This window comes from Quercus robur, chromosome 9 (assembly GCF_932294415.1).
Source record: "Quercus robur chromosome 9, dhQueRobu3.1, whole genome shotgun sequence".
Lineage (NCBI taxonomy): Eukaryota > Viridiplantae > Streptophyta > Magnoliopsida > Fagales > Fagaceae > Quercus > Quercus robur.
Window position 1 is genome coordinate 827,772 of NC_065542.1, and position 24,538 is coordinate 852,309.

At 34.0% G+C, this 24,538-nt stretch overlaps 1 protein-coding gene and 1 long non-coding RNA gene across 32 annotated transcripts in view; one reads left to right on the top strand and one right to left on the bottom strand.

Annotated features, from left to right (window-relative positions):
- Positions 1-24,538, top strand: part of LOC126699416 (disease resistance protein RUN1-like) — a 193,865-nt gene that overhangs the window by 91,768 nt on the left and 77,559 nt on the right. For 9 of the 31 annotated variants that reach the window (XM_050397230.1, XM_050397214.1, XM_050397212.1 and 6 more), the window contains 2 exons: positions 1,433-4,900; positions 5,405-5,749. Coding sequence is in view for 3 of the 31 variants with exons in the window: in XM_050397207.1 (XP_050253164.1) it covers positions 16,455-17,342 (888 nt within the window). In the remaining 28 variants the exon portion in view is untranslated. Of the gene's footprint in view, positions 1-1,432; positions 4,901-5,404; positions 5,750-16,454; positions 17,403-19,687; positions 19,850-21,003; positions 21,212-21,644; positions 21,854-23,779; positions 23,862-24,538 lie in introns of those variants that run through there. The other 22 variants (XM_050397226.1, XM_050397221.1, XM_050397220.1 and 19 more) reach the window with 16 other exon arrangements.
- Positions 4-20,375, bottom strand: LOC126699426 (uncharacterized). Its single transcript, XR_007646794.1, has 2 exons — positions 20,244-20,375; positions 4-260 (listed from the first exon to the last, which is right to left on the bottom strand). It is a non-coding gene; the product is annotated as an uncharacterized LOC126699426 (long non-coding RNA).

Consider the following 24,538-nt stretch of genomic DNA (forward strand, 5'->3'; position numbering starts at 1 on the left):
TCATTTTTATTTTTAAGTTTCAAATGATAAAATGGGAAATACTACCTTCTGCTTGATTCTACATACAACATAAGTGTCCCATTACATAGTTCCGACATGTATGATATGTTGACAGGATATTATGGATGCATCTAGTGTGACACTGGTTATAATTGGACCTAACAGCATTGTATAAATGCCCCTTGGCCCTAATAGGTCTATCTATTTCTCCAATGTCCACCAGAGGAGGTTTGCTCTGTATAGAAACCAGAGAATTGGACCTAAGTGGATTCTAGACAAGTGTTTTCCTTCAATACACTTTAAATTATTTATGAGTGATGTTATGATCATATATATAATATTAAGTAGATTTGCTAATTTAATTAAGATTTATTTGGTAGATGATTCTTGATGGTGTTCAAATATTCATGTGTTATTAGATGAAAATAATTATTTGATACAAATCTATATAATATTTAAAAATTGAAGCATATCATTTATTTCTTCTACACTCCTATTGAGCCACATCAGTGTAGCATTTTGGTCCACCTTAGTTCAATTCGGTCCACATTGGCCCTGTTTGGTCCACTTTGGTCTATTCGGTCCATTTCGGAACACATACAAATCCATATGACTAAAGTAATGGTTGAATGCCTAAGTTGAATATATTGAATGAACTTATAATTTATTGAATGAATATATCAAACATAGCATGGGCATATGCTGCATATTAGTTGGACATATTTCTAACATTAGTTGTCTCCATGCTTTATGACTGCTTTGATACCACCCCATTTATTCTGTACAAAGTACTTAGTCATATCATCTAGTAACAGTGCTGCTGCTGCCTCCATGATCATTGAGACCAACTAACATATTGGCACTGCATCTACTCAATTTCCACCATCGTTGTCTTTATAAGTGGTCATGTGAAAACTACCATTTTATTGAAGAAACCAGTAAGCTGGTGATCTGAAACGGATTTGAAGGAGAGAGAGAGAGAGAGAACAAATCCTACGTGGCACACAACAGGAAGCAATCTTAATTAATATTTACGGCCTCTATTTTTTTTATATTCGTATATATTTTGGGACTAAGACTTTGTTGTTGTTGTATATGTTTTAGTCTTCCTCACTCTAAGCCCTCTTAAGATAAATTTGGTTTACAAATAGTGTATCAAGAAATCATAAAGCAGCTTTCGAACAGTAGAATCTGTCACCACCAAAATTAAAACATATGATAGAATTAATCTTATAACAAATAGCAGCATGAGGGGTAGGGCCACTTGCTTACTAATACTAATAATCTATGCACATGCGTTATCTGATCATTTGGGTTTCATTTGTCAACTGATGATTGACAATAGAGAAAGAAATAAGCAAAATTGTAATGTTAAAGCAAGACCCGGTAGAATTAGAAGCTGTGATGAGGAAGTTCTTTTTTGTTTTGATAGGTAATATGGAATTCAAATCAGCTTTGGTGTTCTGTTGATTCCATGCTTAAAGACAGGAAAACAAGTTGTAGAATAACCTCTCCTCTACTTGCATTGCTGCCTTTATTACTTTTGAGCTCTTCATATCTAAGTTCATGGTATGTCATTCACCCCATAGTCTTCTGTCATAGATTTATAAAAACATCACATTTATTTCCTCTTTTCTTTGTGATTTGATTAGATGTAACATTCCCATGCGAAACTTCAACTTACATTACCACTACCCAATTTTTTCATTTTTTTTTTCCAAAATTTCTGAGTGTAACAGTTTGCAGAAATTTATTCCAAAATTAGGCATTATCCTTTATTTAAATTTCCTGTCAGTCAAATTTTCCAAAGTTGCATACCTACATGATCTAGGACCAGGTGTTTTTTTTTTTTGGATGAATGAAAATATATAATTAAGAGAACACTCAGTTCAGGTCCACACACAACATCGCTGTAGTAACAACAGAAGAGCTAGTCATAATACACACAAATTTGAAGCAGGACAAAACTTTTGTCAAACTAAAGAAACACTTTCTAACTTTTCCTAATGACATCTTGACCCTTACTAGGACATCACATACAAAAAACGGCTTCACTTGGAAAACAGATAATGGAATATTCCAGCTAATACACAGATATCTCTTCATTCTAGTGTATTTGAAATTCCCTCTAGCTTCCATCCTTACCCCAATTTCCATTTCTCCAACAACTGCTCCTCACTTTAAATTTTCCCTCCCTAAATTTTGCATTTCTCTGACTCCATAAATGGTAAACCACACCCCCATGCTAACTTACATGAGGAAGCTTTCAGCTTTCCTTTTAAACTTTCCAACCCCCATTTAATCCAATTTGTTTCAGGAGAGTCTATGAGGCATCTCTTCATTACTTCCCTCCACAATCTTTTTGGCAAACTGCATTTAAAAAATAAATGGTCTGGACATTTTATGCAACTTCTGCATAATGCAAACAGAATATCCCCTTGTACCCCCACTATAACAATTTATCACAAGTGGATAATTTTTTCTCATAGCAAGCCAAGTGATGAATCATGTATAGAAAAGGCCGTAAAAAAACAGATTAGCTTCCACCAATTAACCTCACACAACCTCAATTGAATTGGACTCCAGGTTTCTTAGCAGATATAAATGCTCCCCTTGGCCGGAACCCAAATAGGTCTATCTACTTCTCGAATATCCATGAGAGGAAGTTTGCTTTGTATAGAAACCAGAGAATTAGACTTAAGTGGTTTCCAGACATAGCTTTTTTCCTGCTATACAATTGAAACTTTTCTGCAAGACTACTTGCAACATCATTTTTTGCTCTGTAACCATACATGGTATAAAGAATATCATCAGGATTCCACCAATACATTAGAAACTTTTGCCTTAAGACTACTTGCAACATCATATACTACTCCGTAAGCATACCTGGTGATGTAATGAATATCATCATTATGCCATCAATTACACTCTTGATGTTACCTCCCGTATTGTGTTCCAAATCTTTGGTTTTACAACTTTCTGTTCCCATTGTCTTGTGATTTAATTTTATTAAGAAAAAAAGAAAAAAGAAAAAGAAAATCGACTGGCTGTGTATTTGGATGGTTGGGCATGTTGTATTTAGAGATGGATCTTATAGTTGTGTTGCCTCCTCACTATAGGAGTCCTCAATCAGCTAAATGAGATTACTAGTATTTATTTAAGTTTCGTCCTTTTGTTTTCTGCAACAAAGCTAGCCCAGAATTAGTTGTCCATAGCTCTATATAAGAGCCCAAGTTACAGTCTTAAGTATCCAATCATTTGATTTGCATAAGAGTAAAGAACCTATGACCTTAGTTTTGTCATTTGTGCTAAATTATCTTTGCATTAAACTAAGTCAATGCATGTGTGTTTAAACTTGATTGGCCTGTCGTTTTACTCCCACCTCTTTTTACTTCCTTCTTTAACTTATGTTTAGTTGCCACAAAAAAAAAAAAAAGAAAAAAATTAAAAAAAGAAGGTAAAATCATCTTTGGTAGCTGGTAGACAAAAGCTATTTCTGTTTTGAAATTGAAAATTAATTGATTGAACATCAAATAATTGTAAATTATGTTGCTTGATCCTTCAGATTAAGGGTTAAGACTTATATCTACAAGATGAAGTATTGCCTAATGTCTTCATGTTCACTTTCACCATTCTGATTTTATATTGTGAGAAGCTCTTGAATTTCTTCAAACATAGGACCTTTTGTGGAACAAGCTGTATAGCCTATGATAAATTAAAAAAATTCTTCCTCCATGCACTTGAAGCTGGCTCATAGATATCTGTCATGACCGATTTGTTACAAAGATCAATATGGTGCCTCTTACCAAAGAACTTTCTCTATTTATTTTCTAATTGTACAATATATTTAAGACTGTGACACACTGTTTATTTAAAAGAGAATATAAAAGAGACAATGCTAAAGAAAAGCTAGCCTCAAGTGGACCTCTATTTTGGATACAATAAGAAACAAAGGAAAATACATCATAGAAGGTGAGGAAAACAACACAAAAACAAATATAGTACCAAGACCTATGAAGGCATATAATCCCCCTAGAGCATCTCAGCAGTGAGTCCACTGCTCTTGGCCAGAACCCACCTACTTTTTACAATAGATTGGACAGATTGTACCTACAATGGCTGGCTTGAAATATAAATCCATTAAGCCCGCTCAGTATGTTTTTAACTTTCTATGCTGAATACCAGTACTAAGTGATGATCATCTGCATTGATATGTTTCTTTATCTCATGGAAAACCGAGTTATCACAACATAATTTGTTAGTTGTTTATCGCTAGACATCCTCATAGGAGATCAATAAAAAATCAAATTTTCAGCTCGTAGCCTTTACCAACACCATTTGATGACTTTCCTTATATGACTGGTCTTCACCACCTTCTTCATTCTCTGTTGCAGGCCTCCTAAAATTTCTGAATTCTTTGAGCTTTCACCAGTTTTGTATTCTATTAGTTTTGATTTTTCACTTTCCTAAATTTTTTTTTTTCCTGTTCTGTGTAATACTCTTATGTATGCAGCCCCTTTACTAGGGTAGCACCTTTTTTCAATCAATGAATTATTTACTTATTGGAAAAAAAAATGTTGAAGAAATATTTGATTTGGTTTTTCCATTATACAGCTATAGCAGTTTGCTTGTAGACGTTGCCTTTTTCCCTTGCCATTATTTTCCCAAGATAATTTGTAGCATCTTGGGATAATCTCTTGATTTTTTATTTATATGTATAAAACTCTTGAAATTGAATTTTACAATATGTTCATGAGAAAAAGCTCTCTTCTTCACTTGTCTTTACAGAACATTTTACTCACTGTTTTCAAAAGGAAAAAATGGTATTAACTCCTAAGGGTGGGACTCGAGTTTTTGTTACTAGAATACCTCCTAGTGTCACAGATGATGATTTTGGCAGGTATCAAATTATTGATCACATTCACCACCTCTTGGTGCAATTAGTAATATCTAGCAGACCTAAATGCTTCAAGGGCCGCATGCATCACTAATTAATTCTGTAGGATTGTAAAATAATTAAAATTGGATGGGTTGTTGATGATTGTTGCAGTTACTTTATGAACTATAGTTCACTTATAGATGCTTACACCTAAGGCATATGGTATCCTAATTCTCTTAACTTTAATGGTAATTTCAAATATTTTCATTTTATAATATTTCCATTTCTGGGTTTTGATTTTGGGAAACTTGGCCTTGCCAAGTTAACAAAGTTGAGTGTTATTGGTGTTTTTGACATTTCCTTTTCATGTTTAATAAGTACTTACACTAATTTATAATAATGACCAGTTATTTGTAATCTATTTTGTTATTTTGTTGGAGTTTCTTGCTTGTATATTCTACATTGAACAGCATCCTCACTATTTTTACATTCAAATATTGAAATTTGAAGTTGCTTGCATTTCAGGATCCAGTGACAAAACATGGAATTGGATTTGTAATGCATGAATTTGCAGGAAGTGGAGCTTGAGTCTTAAAATTTTGTATTCTAGTTTTTTGTTCAAGTGAATTTGTAGAATACATGGTGTTAATCGAGAGATTCTAAACTATAAACTTAGTGTTTGAGGTGTCATTTGGAAGATCAATAATTGTAGAACTTCATCATTTGTTGTTTTGGTCTTCCATTTTACCTCATAGTATTGTCTGGTCTGTTTTCAGATTCAGTATACCGGATAATGTCTGAATCATATGAACTTCAAAGGTTCTACGGTTGCTGTGGACTTAGCAATTCCAAAGGTGTGCTATTATTTAATCTGCTTCTTGTATTGAAAATTGAATCAAGTTTATGTTATGTTGATGGTAGACCTGTATGTTCCACCTGCTGATGTGCCTGTTATGTGGGAGTAATGCTTGGTTAGCATTTCAAAATCTAATTTCTTCTCCAGCTAAAAAGGCAAAACCCAGCAGGTGATAGTTTTAAGAGATTATTTGGATGCAGAAAAGCTAAAGGCCTAAAACTTTAGTAGAAGCAAAGTGCAATTGCTTTTAGCGGCTAAACTTAAAACTTTTCCTTCAAATGCTTGTTCCCATTAACAACCAATATATTAGTATATGGTTTAACAATTTAATTTAAATAGCTGTTTGGCCAGGAAGATACCTAGAAGAGGAGGGTCACTTAAACGCGAACTCTAATAGAAAATGAATTTTTGTTGACCCTTGAATGCTGCTCCCTCTGCCTGATAGTGCCCATTCGAAATACACAATATTTCAGGTGGCCTTCTGAGTTTATCAGTCTAAATCTATAAACTCATTGTTCAAGCACATCAATTTCCTTTATGGCTTTTATTCCATCAGCATCGTCTTCCTTTGTACAGAATAATAGAAATACGATGTCTTTCTGTATTGTGAATGTCTGCACACAAATTGGTCTTCCATTTAACCCCATAGAATACCTGGTCTGTTTTTTAGTAGGTTTGCTAATGTCTGAAATTCATGAACATAAAGGTTCTACAGTTGCTGTGGACTCAGCAACTCCAAAGGTGTGCTATAATTTAATTTTCTTCTTGTGTTGAAAAATCAAATCGTTTCTATTAAGGTGATATTAGACCTGAATGTTCCACTTGCCATAATTTGTTGATGCATAAATTGGCTGTAGCTATTGTATAGGAGTAACGCTTGGTTAGCATTTCTTAAACTAATTTCTTCCCCAGCTGAAAAGACAAAACAAAGCAAAGAGATAAAATGTCCTATATGTTGATGGTTTTAACTGGTGTTAAGAAGCTCTTAGGATGTATAAAAGGCCTTTCAGAAGAAGCAAAATATAATTTATTTAGGAAATTCATTACCTCTGCCACTGATTTTATAGTGATTGACATATGTTGCCAACCTATGTTATCGTACAAAATCAACAAGCAACATGGAAAATGCGGATAATTTAGGACTTGAACATGGCAAGAGCACAATTATGGGAAAAATATAGAAAACTATTTGAATGAATTATAATAAAATTCTCCTTAATACAGTTAACATATTTTCTTTCATACATGGTAGTTATCATATCATCAAATAACAGTCCCTCTGCATCCATGATAATTAAGACCACCTCACATATTGGCACTGCAGCATAATTGCTTCAACTCAATCAGTCAATTGCCATCACCATTATCTTTATGAGTGGTAACTATTTAATTGAAAAAATTGTTGGGCCGAGTTGAGCATCTTGCTAGTGGTGGAGGAGGTTGGGATAGGATGGGTTCATGGATATGGATAAAAATTACCACCCCTAATCATAGGAAATACACAAGGAAGCCCGGCAAATATCGTAAGGAATAGGCAAGAAGCCTTGCAAACAGATTATAGGTAACAAGTAAAAACTGGTAGAAGTTGAATAGAAATACAAACAAGGATCTTATTGGAACTGATGTTGCAACACTGTTTTCATGTTGATTAGGAAGTTTATGCCCTTGTTGTAGTGTACTAGCTGAAGATTCAGTGTTTCAAATGTTTCTGTTTGTATTGGTTTGTTTCATATTAATAGAAATTTCTGAATTATCCAAAAATAATTGTTGATGCCTTCTTCTTTGTGTGTGTACGTGTGTGAGGATGCAACATTAATCTTAGTAGAAGCACCCAGACTTTGATGGTTGATGGTTGTATTAGTTACTTGACACTATTAAGTTCTTAATATGTTTGATGGTTGCATTTGTCAGTGTGTTCCACTTTAGCACCTTTTTATAACCGAGTTTCCATTTCTTCTTTTCTTTTGACGGTATGGAATTGAAGGGGGGAAGAGGGCTTTTTGACTGACTGCTAAAGTAAAGCTAAAAAGGGGAAAGAATGATGAAAATAAAAAAAACTTTATCCAACCTTTAGAAATTTTCAAGAAAGGAAAAAAAAAAAAAAAGACTACAAGATTTAATATATTATTTTCTAAAATCAAATACCATAAACTATTATCTTCTAGGAAATTACTAAATTAGAATAGAAATATAGTTTTTGACGTGCCACATCAAACCTTGTTCTCAAGAGTCACCGTTAAAACAAAAATGAATACCATCAATCATTATCTTTCAAGCAATTGCTCAATTAGGCTATGAAAATAGCTTTTGACATGCCACATTGCCACATAAAACCTTGTTCATATGAAAGACACTAGCAAAACGAGGCCATGAGTGCTAGGCAATTATTAAAAGAGCCATCTATGAGTTAAAGTTTTCAAGGAATTTTTTTTTTTTTAATTTTTTTTTATTAATTTTAAAGAACATATGTAGTCACATCCTATATGAGAAAGATTAACTACACGAGCCTATTGAGCATGTGAATGCGGATTGATGTTGCACCTTGAGTCTCTCCAATGAATAAAGAAAGATCATTTGCCTCAATATTCACATACTCATCTTGTAAATTCCTCAATAATAATACTAATGTAGATTAAAATATATTTTCTTCCGTGTGTTCAAAATGACTAGTTTTAGTATGTTACAACTTACAATCACATCATTTTGAGTTTAATTGGTACTTTACTTATTTATCAACGTTGAGCATGGGAAGAAAGTTCAAATAAAATACTACATAATGTTATTAGTCCAAATTAAGTATTAAAAGATTAAGGGATATATGATAAATGACTAAACTTTGTGTCTGTAAATGGTTTTAGTAAAAAAAAAAATGTAAATGGTATTATTTATTTATTTGAGAATCATGTAAATGGTAATTTAATGGAATGGAGTACTGGTTTGTTGACCTTTTTTTTTTTTGATACAACTGGTTTGTTGACTTGACTTCAAAAAGAAAAGGAAACTTGTAATAAAACGCATTAGCATTAGGATACTTTTTAGAAATTTCGTAGTAGTGACTTAATATATATATATATATATATATATATATATTAAAATAAATAAATAAACGCACCTTCTTCGACAATCTCCTTTGTTTACTGCAATCTCATCATCAAACCTTATTCACATGAAAGTTACTAGTAAAACGAGGCCATCAATGCTAGGCAATTATTATGAGAGCCATATATGGGAATTAGGGTTTTCAAGGAATTTTCTTAAACTTAAGAACATCGCATCTTATACGACAAAGATTAATTATACCCGAGCCTATTGTGCATGTGAGTGTGAGTTGATGTTGCATCTTGAGTCCCTCCAATGCATAAAGAAAGATCATTTGCCTCAAACTCAATATTCATATACTCGTCTTGAAAATTCCACAATAATAATACTAATGTAGATTAAAAAATATATTCTTTTCATGTGTTCAAAACTATGTTACAATTACATCATTTTGAGTTTAATTGGTACTTTACAGATATATAACATTGAACACGGGAAAAAAGTTCAAATAAAATGCTACATAATGTCCGTCTTCTAAGGAAGACACCAACTCAAGTCACCCTCCTCTACCTATTTTTTATTCATTAAAAAAAAAAAAAAAAATCCTTGATGCACTTTGCTTCCTGATGAAAGAAAAACGTGTCATAGGGCTTCTGTTTTGTGACAATTGTTGATGAAATTTCAGTGTAGTTTGCCTCTCAAAAAGTACAATGGCTACTTGGGCAGAAGTTGTGTCTGTAGATATTATCGTGAAATGTGATTAAATGTTGTACTGCCAATACTGTTGGTAATTTCAGCAATGCCTAAACACAGTTCACAGTTCTAACAGGGGTATACTTCATTGCATTGCTCATGAATTCTGCTCAATAGTTTGCTAGTAGTTGAGTTTGTACTTGGTTTGTTTGTAAGTTTCAACAATTAATCTGTGTAGAACTGGGTTGGGATAATGTCACACTGTTTTTATTAGGGAGTTTATGTCAGGGCAGTTGCCCTTGCTGTGCTGGACTAGCCAGGGTTAGCCCAACCTAATTTAGGGCCTAAGATGAAAGATTTATGTGGAGCCTTTTATATATTAATATTAATCAAATTGAGGTTAATTGTATTAAATACATAATTTAATAAATAATACTAACTAAAACTAAGATTAATTTCATATAGAGAATTGAATATCATAGTTGAAAAATAAATTTAACAAAAAGAAAAAAAAAATTATTTTTTAAAAAGAAAATTAATTTATTTTGGATATATGACGATACATAGTTCATTACATTCATTATCTAATTTATAATATATGATATTAATTGATGTGTGACTTTGTAGTAGATTAGTTTACAAATATTAAAGTTTCAAACAATTAGGGGAGATTAATCATCATTGATGATCTAATACATTTGCAAAAAAAATTTTAAAGCCTTGTTAGAAATAAAAAAGGAAAAATGCTAAAGGTACTACAAAATGTTCATGGTATAATGTGACAATATCAGTGATTGATGAGATTCAATAATGTAATTAACGAATATTTAAAATACTTTTTGTAATTGGTAACATGTCAGTTTGTAAATTTATAGTAAAATTTGTGATATCCCTAACATCACTAATAATAAAAGTGCACAACCATTTGAAAAAATTCATATTTTTTTATAAAATTTTGGTATGTAAGACATTTGCAAATTTTTTTTTTAAAACCTTGTTAGAAATAAAAAAGGAAAATGCTAAAGGTACTACAAAATGTTCACAATATAATGTGATAATAACAATGATTGATGAGCTTCAATAATGTAATTAATGAATATTTAAAATACTTTTTAGTGATTGGTAACATATCAGTTTGTAAATCTATAGTAAAATTTGTGATGTTCCTAACATCACTAATAATAAAAAGTGCACAGCCATTTAAAAAAATTTATATTTTTTTATAAAATTTTGGATCTTTTATAATAGGATGGAGCCTTTTTTGTAAAGGGCAAATATTTTTTTTGTGGTGGGGGCTTAGGCCTAGGCCTTGGGCCAGCCCTGGGACTAGCAGAAGTTTCGGTGTTTCCAAGTTTTTCTGTTTGTCTTTTGGTTTGTTTCATATCATTAAAAATATCTGAATTATCAAAAAATTAAAGAAAAAAAAATGTCGATGCCATTTATTTGTGTGGATGCAATAATTTCTTTTTTTGGTGAAATATAAAACTATAATTTCTTAATGTGCTTGATGGTTGCATTTGTCATTGTCTTCCCACTTTAGTACCTTTATATCTCATCACAATCTTCTATTGATAAGCCGAGTTTACATTTCTTCTTTTCTTTTGAAGGTGGGGACTAGGGAGGGGAAGGGCTGGTCGGTGGTGGATATTAAATAAAGGCAGGGTTTTTTTTTTTACTTGACTGCTAAAGGAAACATAAAATAAAAAATAAAAAATAAAAGCTGAAAAAAAAAGGAAAAAGGAGGAAAAAAAAAAACTTATGAAACCTTTAGAAATTTCTAGGTAATGACATACCATTTTACAAAAGAGAAAAGACTTCCAGGTTTGATATATTATTTTGTAAAAATGATGCCATAATCTATTTACTTCCAAGCAATTACTCAATTAGACTAAACCTTGTTCACATGAAAGTTATCATTAAAACAAGACCCATGAGCGCTAGGCGATTTTATGAGAGTTGTATAGACGAGTTAAAGTTTTCAAGGAATTTTCTTAAAGTTTAAAGACCATAGTTGCATCCTATACTATAATGATTAAATACACGTGAGCTTATTGTGCATGTGAGTGCAGATTAATGTTGCATCTTGAGTCCCTCTAAAGAATAAAGATATTTGCCTCAAGTTTTTCTAGTTATCGTGTAAATTCTTTTGTTCAACCGTTGAACAAAATTTATACACATTCTCCAGCATCCCCACATCTCACATTACAAATTTTATACAAGATGTGCTACATCTACAATATTTTCACAACACTTTATAATTATCATCTTATTTATCATGGTTTTCAGACCCGAACCGTTTATTGAACTGTAAAACGAAAAAGGCTCAAGATTTTTAAGGTCGAACTGAGGTTGAACTATGATGATATTATAATTAATTTAATAATTATTTTAGATATAAATAAATACATTAAATTAGTAAAAATAGAAAAATTAACTAAAATAGTCTCCAAATAAATATGAGATTTATCATTCAAATATATTTTTATATCATAATTTTCATAAGACACATAAAAAATATTAAATCTTAAGTAAACCTAATAAATAAACAAATAAATAAGTATATAACAATATTATAGTGGATGATATAATGAGTATAAAACCTATATTGCAGTAACCAACTAGTAAACTACTAACTATCAAATTTATCGTATAAAAAAACCACTATCAAATTTAAATCTAACAATAAAATATTATTAAAACAAGAGAGCTAAGAAAGCTTAAATCCGTAGTACTGTAGTAGCAGTGGTGGTACAGTAAAGTCTGTAATACACTAATATAATATCAATAAAGATAAAAACTAAATATAATAATTAATAAATATATCAATTTAATTTATGTGGTTTGCGGTGATACACGAGGTCTGGCGTTTTTTACTAAGCATATATTAGAGCATTCACATCAGCTCTTGTATAAATGTGTAAAATACACATTTTGGCCACTTTTACATATTTTGAACCAAAAACCACACTACGTCAGTCCATTTAAAATCGTGTATAATCATCTAAAATTTTCAACGAGCTACATTACCCGTGTAAATTTACACGGGCATTGTAGCATGTGTATTTAGTTTTTTATTAATTTTCGTTCGCACCAATTTTTTTCTTTCTTCTCCGTGCACAACGACCTCAACTACTCATCTTCTTTTCCTCAGATGCACACAAACACACCCACACACAAAAACATCCACACAGAAAAATCAACATAGAGATACACTTGCTAAAATAAAAACAGAGATACACAAACACACCCACACACAAACAAACCCAAAATGAAAAACAAAAAAGAGACAGATCGGTGCTTATCGGAATGATCGAAGCTCGTGGGTCTCGCTTGATCGGAGCTCCTAGGTATGGGTCTTGCCTGATCGGAGCTAGGGAGATCGGTGCTTGTGGATAGGAGCTAGGGGGAACTGAGCTGTGGATCGGTGCTTGTGATCGGAGCTGTGGATCGGTGCAGCTGTGGATCGGTGCAGTTGTGGATCGATGCTTGTGATCGGAGCTGTGGATCGGTGCTTGTGATCGATTCTTCTAGATCCCTCGCTCTTTTCCATTTTCAGCTTTTGTGTTAAAGCTTTTCTCCATGGGTCTTCGGCCATGGGTCTTCAGCTATGAGATGGATCGGCCATGAGAGGAGAGAGAGCTCAAGTATAAAAATGGGTATGGAGAGAGATAGACTGAGAGGGAGAGAATGGGTATGGAGAGATAGAAGAGAGAGAGCAAGAAATCAGAAAATATGGTTGAGAGAGAGAGCGCGCGTATAAAAATGGGTAAAATGGGTTAGTTGAGAGAAATAATAAAATAATTGAGAAAATTGATTATTTAAATAAAATAGGGGATAGAATAGATGAATTGATGTGGGTGTTTTGTATAAGTGATGATATAAAATAGAAAAAGTAGGTTTTTGATGTAAAATAGACGGAATCTTTTAGATGAGCTGATGTGAATGGTCTTACTTTCCATCTTTACCCAAAGAAAGACTTCAATAAAGTTCAAACAAAGAGATCATCTCAGCCAAAAAAAAAAGAGTAAGTAACACGGTGAGAAAAAGCGAGTCTTCCACCGGTTTAGAGAGATCCGATCATTGGTCATCAAGTGGAGGCAGCAGCGGACGACAACGCCGACAAGGACAACAGTGGATATTATTAGAGATTTGACTGAGCTGAGGAGTGCGGTGGCCGACGAGGGAGAGAGGTGATCTCTTCTCAGGTGAGGGAGGGTCTGAAGGGAGGCGATTTTTCTTGGGCTTGAGGACTGAATGATGGAGACCTGGTTTGGTTTCTAATTTTTCCTCTCTCTCTTCCTATCAACCCGATTCTACTCCTTCACAGACAACCCAAATCAACTGTGCCAACGTACTCCGATCCACCATGGTCAACGTCAAATAGAGAGAGGTCCGATTTGTGAGCTTTGATCTCCGATCTCCGACAGAAATTTTCTCCTATATGTGAGCACGGGATTGCAAGTAGACCGTAATAGTGCTGTGTCTATCACTTACAAACACTCCATCGATCCAGTGCTCTGCTTTCTTCTTCCCCAATTTATTTTCCTTTCATGTGTTAATTCTTACTAGTTGAATAATTTTCTTCCGATAGCAAATCGATGGGCACAGAAAACTCCTCCTGCTCATGTTTTCCTTCTTCTTCTACTTCTACGCCTAGATGGACATACGAATACGATGTCTTTCTCAGTTTCAGAGGCTCTGATACCCGCAAAAAATTTACAAGCCATCTGTATGAAGCTTTGAAGCGGAATGGCATAACCACTTTTAGAGACAATGAAAGTCTCGATCAAGGAGCATTCATTAAACCAGAACTCCTGAAAGCAATAGAAGAATCAAAGATTGCTGTCGTTATTTTCTCTGGAGACTATGCTTCATCGAGTTGGTGCTTGACTGAACTAGCAAAGGTCTACGAGTGCATGGGCAAGAAGAAGCTGATAGTTCTGTCTGTTTTCCATGACGTGGATCCTAGTGATGTGCGCAAACTGGGGGGGACTTTTGAGGATGCCTTTGCAAAACATCTCATTGATAATACTAAGAATGTGCAAACTTGGAAAGATGCTGTGACGGAAGTTGCTGGTATCTCTGGATGGGATTTACGGGATGAGTAAGAATTTTTTTTGTTTTTTGTTTTTTGTTCTTTTTACTATTTTTCGCTACTTTCTTTATTTGGCCACATGAAAACTTTCATAGTCTCCTGTATATTACAAACCTAGGAAAAAATTATAAGCTCGAATTGTACGTTGGTTGAAAAACATTGCATGCATAATTTGTACCACATATGAGTTCCCCTTTTGCTACTGAACAAAGCTAAGATTTTACTTTTGATGAATGTTGTATCCCTAAATTAATGTATCTAGCTCTACCTCATCAAAATTAATGTTTTGCTATATTTTTTGCAAGCCTGAATCAACGGTTATCGAAAAAATCATTCAGAGGATAAATAATGAGTTGGATCGTGAAGTCCCAAGTGTTTCTGAGCACCTTATTGGAGTGGAATCTCGTGTGCAGGAAATTCTGGATTTATGTTTGGGTGAAAGGTTAGATTGTGTCCGTTTTATTGGGATTTGTGGTATATGTGGAATTGGTAAAACAACTCTTGCTCGAGAAATTTAAAATAAAATTTTTCGTGACTTTGAAGCTAGCAGCTTTATTGATAATATTAGAGAAGAATTTGAAAATCAACATCCAGTTTCTTTATAGAAACAACTTCTTTCTAAGATCCTCATGAGTACCCAAAAAAATATGTCGAATGTTTACGAGGGAATCAATGTTCTAAGGAAGCGACTCCGCAATAAGAAGGTTCTTATTGTTCTTGATGATGTGAATGAAGAAGAATAGCTAAAAGCATTAGCTAGGAAAGATGAATGGTTTGCTGTAGGGAGTATAATCATTGTAACTAGTAGAGATAGGCATTTGTTGAGAAGGCATGGAGTGAAACATATATATGAAGCTAAAGAGTTGAATGACAATGAAGCTTTGAAACTTTTTAGTTGGAAGACTTTCAAGAAACCTCATCCTGAAGAAAATTATGTGGATTTGTCTAAGCATTTTGTGAAGTATGCAGACGGCCTTCCCTTAGCTCTTGAAGTTTTAGGTTCTTTGTTATTGGAAAAAAGAATAGATGAATGGAAAAGTGCCCTAGAAAAACTAAAAGAGAAACCTGATAACAAAATTTTTAATATTCTTAAAATAAGTTTTGATGGGCTAACAAAAATGCAACAAGAATTATTTTTGGATATTGCATGTTTTTTTAAAGGAGAGTACAGGGATGGCATAATAGATACAATTCAAAGCTTTGGTTTTTGTCCAGCCTACAATATTGGTTTTCTTGTAGAAAGATCTCTCATAACCATTGATGAATATGGAACTTTGTGGATGCATGATTTGCTACAAGAAATGGGTCAAGACATTGTTCATCGTGAATCCTTTAAGGAGCTTGGTAGACGTAGTAGGTTATGGCGTTATGAGGATGTCCTGCATGTATTGAAAAATAATATTGTAAGTTGACATGTCTAAACTTGAATTTAGAGAAGAATATATATTCTTTCACATTCTTCTAAGAATTTTTCTAATTTTATTGTTCCTGTATACTAGGGAACAAAGTCTGTTGAAGGTATAGTCTTAAAGACACCTGCGATTAAAAAGGAACACTTGAGTGTTGAAGCCTTCTCAAAGATGACAAATTTGAGATTCCTTAAAATTGGTTATGTGCAACCTCCACGAGAACTCATTAGAGGTCCTATCCAACTTCCACAAGGCCTCAATTATCTTTCTAATGAGTTACGTGTAATAGATTGGCATGGATATCCTTTAAAATCTCTGCCAACTAGTTCCCAACCAAATAAACTTGTTGAATTGAGAATGCATTACAGTGACATCAAACAACTATGGAAAGGAATTATGGTAAGATTTTCATATATACTGATTTGTATTTCTGCTTTTTCATTAAGGCTTGAGTTTGTCTAATTATTTCTTGTTTTATAATAGATTTTAAACGAGTTAAAACTCATTGACCTCAGTGACTCTCAAAACTTGATTAAGATCCCGGACCTTAGTGGAGCCCCAAATCTTAAGCAATTGATTCTCCAATGTTGTACAAGACTATATAAGATACATGCATCTCTTGGAGATCTCAAAAGGCTTATTCGATTGGATTTAAATGGTTGTAAATGTGTCGAAAGCCTTCCTCACAAGATCAGCTTGGAAGCTCTTGAATTTTTCAATCTTAGTGGTTGTTCAAAATTGAAGAAGTTTCTAGATATTGTGGAAAATATGTCATGTTTGTCAAAATTTTGTTTGAGTGAGACTGCTATAAAAGATTGCAAAAACCTTTCAAGTCTCCCTATTGCAATTTGTAGTTTGATGTCTTTTAAAACTCTCAATTTATCTGGCTGCTCAAAACTTGATGAATTGCCAGAAAATTTGGGAAAAATCGAAGGTTTGGAGGTGTTAGACTTGAGTGGGACTGCTATAACGGGCCTACCTTCATCCATTGTTCACTTAAAAAATCTCAAAGTACTATCTCTCTCCGGATGCGTGGGGCCATCATCTAAATCATTTAATAAGCTCACTTGGTTTCCTTTAATGCAACCTAGAAGAAGTCCGGATCCCTTGGGCATGCTAGGGCGTTCTTTAATAGGCTTATGCTCTTTGACCACACTTGATCTAAGTTATTGCAATGTTCGGACAATTCCTAATGTTCTTGGGTGCTTGTCATCTTTAGAATTTTTAAATCTAAGGGGAAATAATTTTGTTTGTCTTCCTGAAAGTATTGTTCAACTATCTAATCTGAGAGCTCTTAATATGGGTGGTTGCACTCATCTTCGAATGTTGCCCAAGCTTCCATTAAATATTAAGTGTATTGATGCAACATAGTGTACCTCACTGGAAACATTATCGTTAAGACCAGAATACGATTTTCAGCCGAAATTTTGTTTTCTCAATTGCAACAAATTGATCAAGAATCAAGACTACGGTGACCTGTTTTCAACAATGCTAAGACGTTTTATCATTAATGCCCAGGTCTCTCTCTCTCTCTCTCTCTCTCTCTCTCTCCCTTTCTCTCACATGTGAAGTTCTAAGCATCATGAACTATATGTTTCAGGGTCAGCAATATAGTTCTGGTTACTGTGTCGTGATTCCTGGGAGTGAAATTCTGAAATGGTTTAGCCATCAAAATGTGGGGGGTTCAGTGATTCTGCAAGTGCCCTCAGATTTATTAGTTAACAAATTGATGGGAATCGCTGTGTGCGTTGTTCTTGTATTCCGCCAGCATCATCCACTTCACCAACTTCATATTCACGATTTTGGATATATGATATGTACGCATCGTCTTTGGTGTTCCGTTGGTGGATTTGTAGGATCGGGCCTTTGTTTATCGGAGGAATTTGGTAAGATTGAATCGTATCAGCTGTTGTATCATTATTATCCCTCTACACACTTTGGAGCGAACTGGAAAGAAATATTGAATCAAGTCGACGCTAATGGATTCAGCCAGATTGAAGTTAAATTTGAACCTGAAGGTCTAGGCTTGGAGGTTACAAAATGCGGGGCCCATCTGGTATTTGAGCGAGACATTGAATACCTAATAAACCAAACTAAGGCTGGGTCTAGTAGTTGCATCATCACTCCTTATGATGAGGATGGTTTTGAGGATTCAGAAAAAGATACCAAAATTAAGCGAAACCGTGATGACTCTGATGGGGAAGGGGCTGGACCCAGTGGAGAAGCTACCTCTAATGATGTAGACGAACCGCACCCAAAGAGGATAAGACTCCCTAATTTGATTGAAAGATTATTTCCACGTTTGGGAAATTGGCTTGGGAATTCAAGCACTTGCGAGGAAGAGAAATCCCATGAAATTGGTGGCTTTGATGAAATTGGCTGATCAACTTTCTTGTCTTTGACTTTTTGTAAGTCTATATCTTTTTGGCAAAACTCTCTTTAAAGAAACACTTTCTGGATTTTCTGAATGCAATATTGAATCTTACTAGGACACCAAATTCAATCACAACAGCACCTAGCGTAAAAATTATAGATGTAGCAGGAAACACAGCGGCAGGAAACAATTTAGCACGACTGCGCAGGATTCCCTGGCTTCGTTTTGAGAAATGATAGTGGAATATTCCAACTTTCACATAGAGAAATATTCATGCTAGTCTTTGCTAGAGTCTATGAAATTCCCTCTAGCTGTCATCCTTACACCAATCTCGCATTTCTTCAACTGCTTCTCACTTTAAATATTCCCTCCATGAATTCTGGCATTTCTATGACCCCAGAAATGGTGCGTTAAAAATCAAACACCGCTTCTCTCTCTCTCTAGAAATTTCTCTCTTGCTCTCTCTCTGGAATTTTCTTTCTACAAGACTCTCTTGCACAATTAAAGTCCAGCCACAATTTTAGGATGTCTAGAAGCATAGAGAGAGCAGTTTACTATTACTGGGCTAGAAATATCAAAGTCGGTAAATTAACCGACTTGAACCAAGTATAAATAGGAAGTGATGGTGCTTATTTAGTGTGTGAAGTGTAAGCACCAATTCCTAGTGTGAGTGTATATGTCCTTACAAGAGTGAGTGTGGTAAAGTAAATTGCATGTGTCCATTGTGCGGAGCGAGTGCAAGAGAGTTGGTGTGTGCATTATAAGAACTTAGTTTTGGAAAAAGTGTAAAAGGCAAAAGTTGATGTGTGTGTCTACTGTGTAAGCAAAGTGTGGCGTGCGTCTATGCAGAAGTGTCTTGTCTTTAATTTGAAATCAAAATTTGTTTTGGTCTTCGTTACTTCTTGTGGTCTTTCCTCAACATGGTATATAACACCTACCATGCTAACTTACATGAGGACTAACTTACATAAGGAAGCTTTAAGACTCTTACCTTTTAAACTTTCCAACCCCCATTTCGCAACCTTATTTCAGCTTATTTCGGGAGAGTCTATGAAGAATCTGTTCATAACTTCACTCCACTATCTTTTTGACAAACTGCATTCAAAATATAGTTGGTCTCAACATCTGATACTAGGGAACTTATAATGGTATTTGTTAACATCACATTTTTTACATAGCGAACTAGCTTTCTGAAGGGGGACACCCATCAATCTGGGTACAGCTACTGCTTCTGCTCAAGATGAATAATCACAAACCAGAATAAGATTTATAAGTTAAGGAAAAATAATAAAATCTTTTCTCTGTCCAATAAATTCATTTTCCAAATAATAGGTGGTTTCAGAATTTTTCTTGCAGATGAATTCAAAGATTGTTGACTACAACGGATTGATTAGTTTCCACAGAAAGCAATGGATTCTTGGAGTTGAAAAGTTTATTTTATCTTACATTAAGCTGCAAAGGTTTAATTTACTGAATGATTAGTCTAAGGCCATTGTCTTGTGAGGTAAATGATAAGGAACAAGGAACATGCCATGCCTTATTACCTTATCAAGGTGAGAAGGGAAGTCTAAAAATTAGTAGCTCTTGAGCATGTTTACTTGGGTGATAGTTGAGTGTAAGAAGCTTATTATCATTTTCTCATTTTTATTTTTAAGTTTCAAATGATAAAATTGAAAATACTACCTTCTGCCCAATTCTACATACAACATAAGCGCCCCATTACATAGTTCCGACATGTATGATATGTTGACAGGATATCATGGATGCATTTGGTGTGACACTGGTTATAATTGGACCTAACAGTATTGTATAAATTCCCCTTGGCCCTAATAGGTCTATCTATTTCTCCAATGTCCTACAGAGGAGGTTTACTCTGTATAGAAACCAGAGAATTGGACCTAAGTGGATTCCAGACAAGTGTTTTCCTTCAATACACTTAAAAATTTTTATGAGTGATGTTATGATCATATATATAATATTAAGTAGATTTACTAATTTAAGTAAGATTTATTTGGTAGGTGATTCTTGATGGTGTTCAAATATTCACGTGTTATTAGATAAAAATAATTATTGGATACAAATCTATATAATATCTAAAAACTGAAGCGTATCATTTATTACTTCTACGCTCTTGTTGAGGCACAGCATTGTAGCATTTTGGTCCACTTTAGTTTAATTTGGTCCACATTAATGAGGATAAACTGCTTAGCCCATCAAGGGTGAAAAACCCCTGGATTACCCGGTAACTGGTTTTGGCAAGTGGGGTTAGTTGCCCGTAGGAGTTTGATTAACAGTGAGGATTGTTGTACAGTATGCTCTGCGACGTGCAACTAATTTGAGTGAAGTTCTCCTATGTCATCCAAAAAAAAAAAAATTTGGTCCACATTGGTCCTGTCTAGTCCACTTTGGTCTATTCGGTCCATTTCGGTACACATGCAAATCCATATGACTAAAGTAATGGTCAAATGCCTAAGTTGAATATATTGAATGAACTTCCTTTATTCTTTAATTGAATTATTACTGATTAGAATCATCTTTATTGATGTACTCAGCTCAAACTTTTATTTTATTTATTTAGTTTTATTTGTTAACTATGCAACTTTTTTAGTCTAGACGATTTGGAATGAGGAACATCTCATCCTCTAATTTGTCATTTAGAAACCAAGATCAAATAAATGGGACATGGAATGCTTGACAGCAGAGATGATCGTCCTACTGCCAGTAGTACGGGTTTTGGTGCTACTACCACCACTAATCGGTCTTTGGGTGTCTCTGGGGTTGAGGCTGATGATGATGATGGAGTGGAACTGGTTTTAGAAATTCAAAAGATCAAAAAAAGTCCCACAAAGATCACCTGAAAGCATGTGTATCTATACATATTCATCTAAACATTTGTTTTTGTGTATGTGACTATTTCTCTGTTTGGCTGCAAGGAAACTTGAGGAAAATTAATGTAGAAATGTTACAAAACTTTGAATTTTATCTCGTTTTGATGTTTTAGTTTTGGGGAATCATAATGCTCGACTAATATGGGCTGAAATTGTGGTTCTGGGCTTAGTTCTTGAGTTCTCAACTTTTTGCGTTTCTTTTGAAACATATAAATTTTGTTTTCTTATCATGTATTTTTCATAGAAACTGGACGAGTGACAAAATTCTAGGGTTTATTCTTCCTAATGGTTTTGCTTTCAGAACACATAAGCACAGCTCCAGCAAGCTAGTTGTGTTTGGCTTTGCTAGAAATTTCTTTCCATAACATAAAATGCATTTTTTTTATACTAAGAAAGTATTACTTATTGTAGGTTATGTTGTTTTGTATATATGTTTTCTGATGGTACCAGTTGGAGCAATGCTAGAAACCTTTGGAGGAGAATATAATTGTTTATTTGGGGACAGTTTGTGGGAAGACCCAAATTGCTGTACTGCTTATACACAAGCTGAGTCACTTGATAAGGAAGCCCAAGAAGAAGATATGCATCTTTTTGCCCCTATGGTGGCGCTGGTTCAGCAGGTAAGCTACTATTTAACATGTTGGTATTGTAATTTTATGTTCAGTTTTGGGCTGTATTTAAGTTTGAGGCATTTTTTCTAGTTAATATGGCTGGTACATTGCACAGTAATGAAGTTGTGTGCTGCTTGGCTTGGCAGAGGTGGAAGGGCTTCAGGCTGTGAGGAGGGGGCTGGGCTATTGGTTGTTAGTGCTTATGTATGCAATTTCTTATTGTGATTCTAGATTTTAATTAGGGGCTTTCTGATTTTAATTGGTTCAATTTCACCTTGGAAGGGAGTTTGGCATTTAATAAATTGAATCATGATTATACTATGAGCTCATTACTCCTTGAAAAATATTAACAAAAAAAAAAAAAAAGGCTGGACTACCTGAAAATACATAATCATCAATTTCTAGCATTGATGATTCAATTGCTAGAAATTAGTCAACCTTGATTGTGCAGAAGCGTGGGCTTACTCTTCTAACAACATGGTGATACGTAGAGTTTAAGAAAATAATAAGGCATTGCATGGCCTCTTTATTTGATAATTTGGGTCTTATTTGTCAATTGATGATTCATAATAGTCAATAAAAAAAGAAAAAGAAAAAAGAAGCATAACTGTAATTATGAGGCAAGACCTAGTAGAACTAAAAGCTCTAAAGAGGAATTTGACGACCTAGTAGAACTAAAAGCTCTAAAGAGGAATTTGACCTTGAGAGACTGAGACAACCCCTTGATCCCATTCTTAAAGATGCGGGAAAACAAGTTTTAGAATAATGTGTCCACTACTCACACTACTGCCTTCATTACTTCTGTGCTCTTCCTTCTATCATAAATTTTTATAAAAGATCTCAATTTTTTTTACTTTTCTTTCTGATTTGGTGAGAAATTACTTTTCCATCCCTTTTACCCACATTAACACTGCCTCATTTTTCAAAAATATTTATTTGTTTTAAATTTCCTTGTAAATCAAATTTTCCAAACTTAGATCTGTCCTACATGATCTGTCATTTATTTTTTGATTTGATTTTAGATCATATATAGGTTTTGGCCAGTCAAATTGACTCTGGCATTTTGGCCTATTGATTAATTATTGATGGGATGTGGATGTTGATTGTTGAAGATTTGAAGTTTAAGAAATTTTTAAACGTGGGAAATTTTATTGCAAAATAGGGAACCTTTCTTCAAAAATAGATAGATTAACATTGCCATATGTATATGCTTTCTATTCTTTTGGATAAACATCATATACATTTAAAACTTATGAGGTTCGTGATGATTGTTGTTTGTAGGTTATAGTTGAATTAGATTGGCACAGATAGAAAAGAAAAATAAATTAGAATATGTGATTGCCAACACTCCACATCATTTAAGTGGTCATGGAAGTAACATATGAGAGAAGCATACTGTTTGTATATATGATCTGTGTGGGATTGGGTACAATGCTGGTGTCCATAGAAATTTTAATGGGATTTTGGAATTGTGTTGATAGATCTCATGTGCATGATTTGTACTCTTCTCTGTATCTCAACCTGCACTATAAAATATATTTTCAAAAGTTATATGAGCCCTTATGTATTATTTATTTTTCTTAAACTTAAACAATGGTTTTTTAATTAAGGAAAAATGATAGAATGAGAAGCTTTATACAAGCCTCAATGCTGGCAAACCACCGTTTTTGACATTCTTAATGTTCTGGTTCTCTAGTGGGTTTTTAAACATACATCAGGAAATGAAACAACCAAAGAAACTTTGTTCATAGATGCTCTGACTGTCAATTAATTCCCAAGCATCTTTGTGTTTTCTAATTTGGTGCTCCATTTTACTAGACATCAATTAGTTCTTCTTACAGTCATTAAGGATGTCCTTGCTATAAATTAGAGTTATGCTAATATATTGTCTCTCAAGTTGTCAATTTTTTTGTTTGGGGGGCGAGGGGTGTGCAGATTGTTGTTGACACTGTGTCTCCTGCAGATCATGCTCATGTAACTAGGCAAATGCCAGTGAATTGAGTGTTATCTTCTGGAGGTAAAGAGGACTTGCCAAATGATTGCAGAAATGGTGGTTGGTTCTGCTTCTGCTGATGACTGTGCTGTCCTTTGATGAGTTCAGTTGCTAAGTGGGGAAAGAGGCTTTTCATAGGATGTATTCCAATTGAAGCTACTATTGATAATGTGCAGTTGCATTTCAGTAAGTTTGGCCATGCTTTGGACTTGTATCTTCCCATGGTAAAAGTTGTGGATTTGCATTAGGTTAATTGAGAATGGTGTAGAGGGTTTGCTGATGAATATTACTTACTGCATCTTTTTTCTTGACTACTATAGCATGTAATTGGATGTGTTGTTAAACCTTCTTGGGTTTGTTCAAGGTTTTAAATGGGCTTCCTTGCCAAGAGATACTTTTACCACCTTATCTATATAGCAAAAATTCAAAATTGCACAAGACTAGTAATGGCTAAAATCAAGATGTTGAGATGTGACTACAAGGCAGAAAATGAACACATGATTGAACACTTAGAGGTAGCACTAAATGGAAAACAAATGAAAAATATTTTACAAAATTCATCTTGGGATGCAAATTGAAATTTAGAACTCTTCAGAGGCTTTTCCTGGTGCTAATTGATTGCATGGTTTTTTCACATTGCTATTTGCACATCATGTCAACTGATTTTGTACTGTAATTGCATATGCTTAGTAGTATGTATC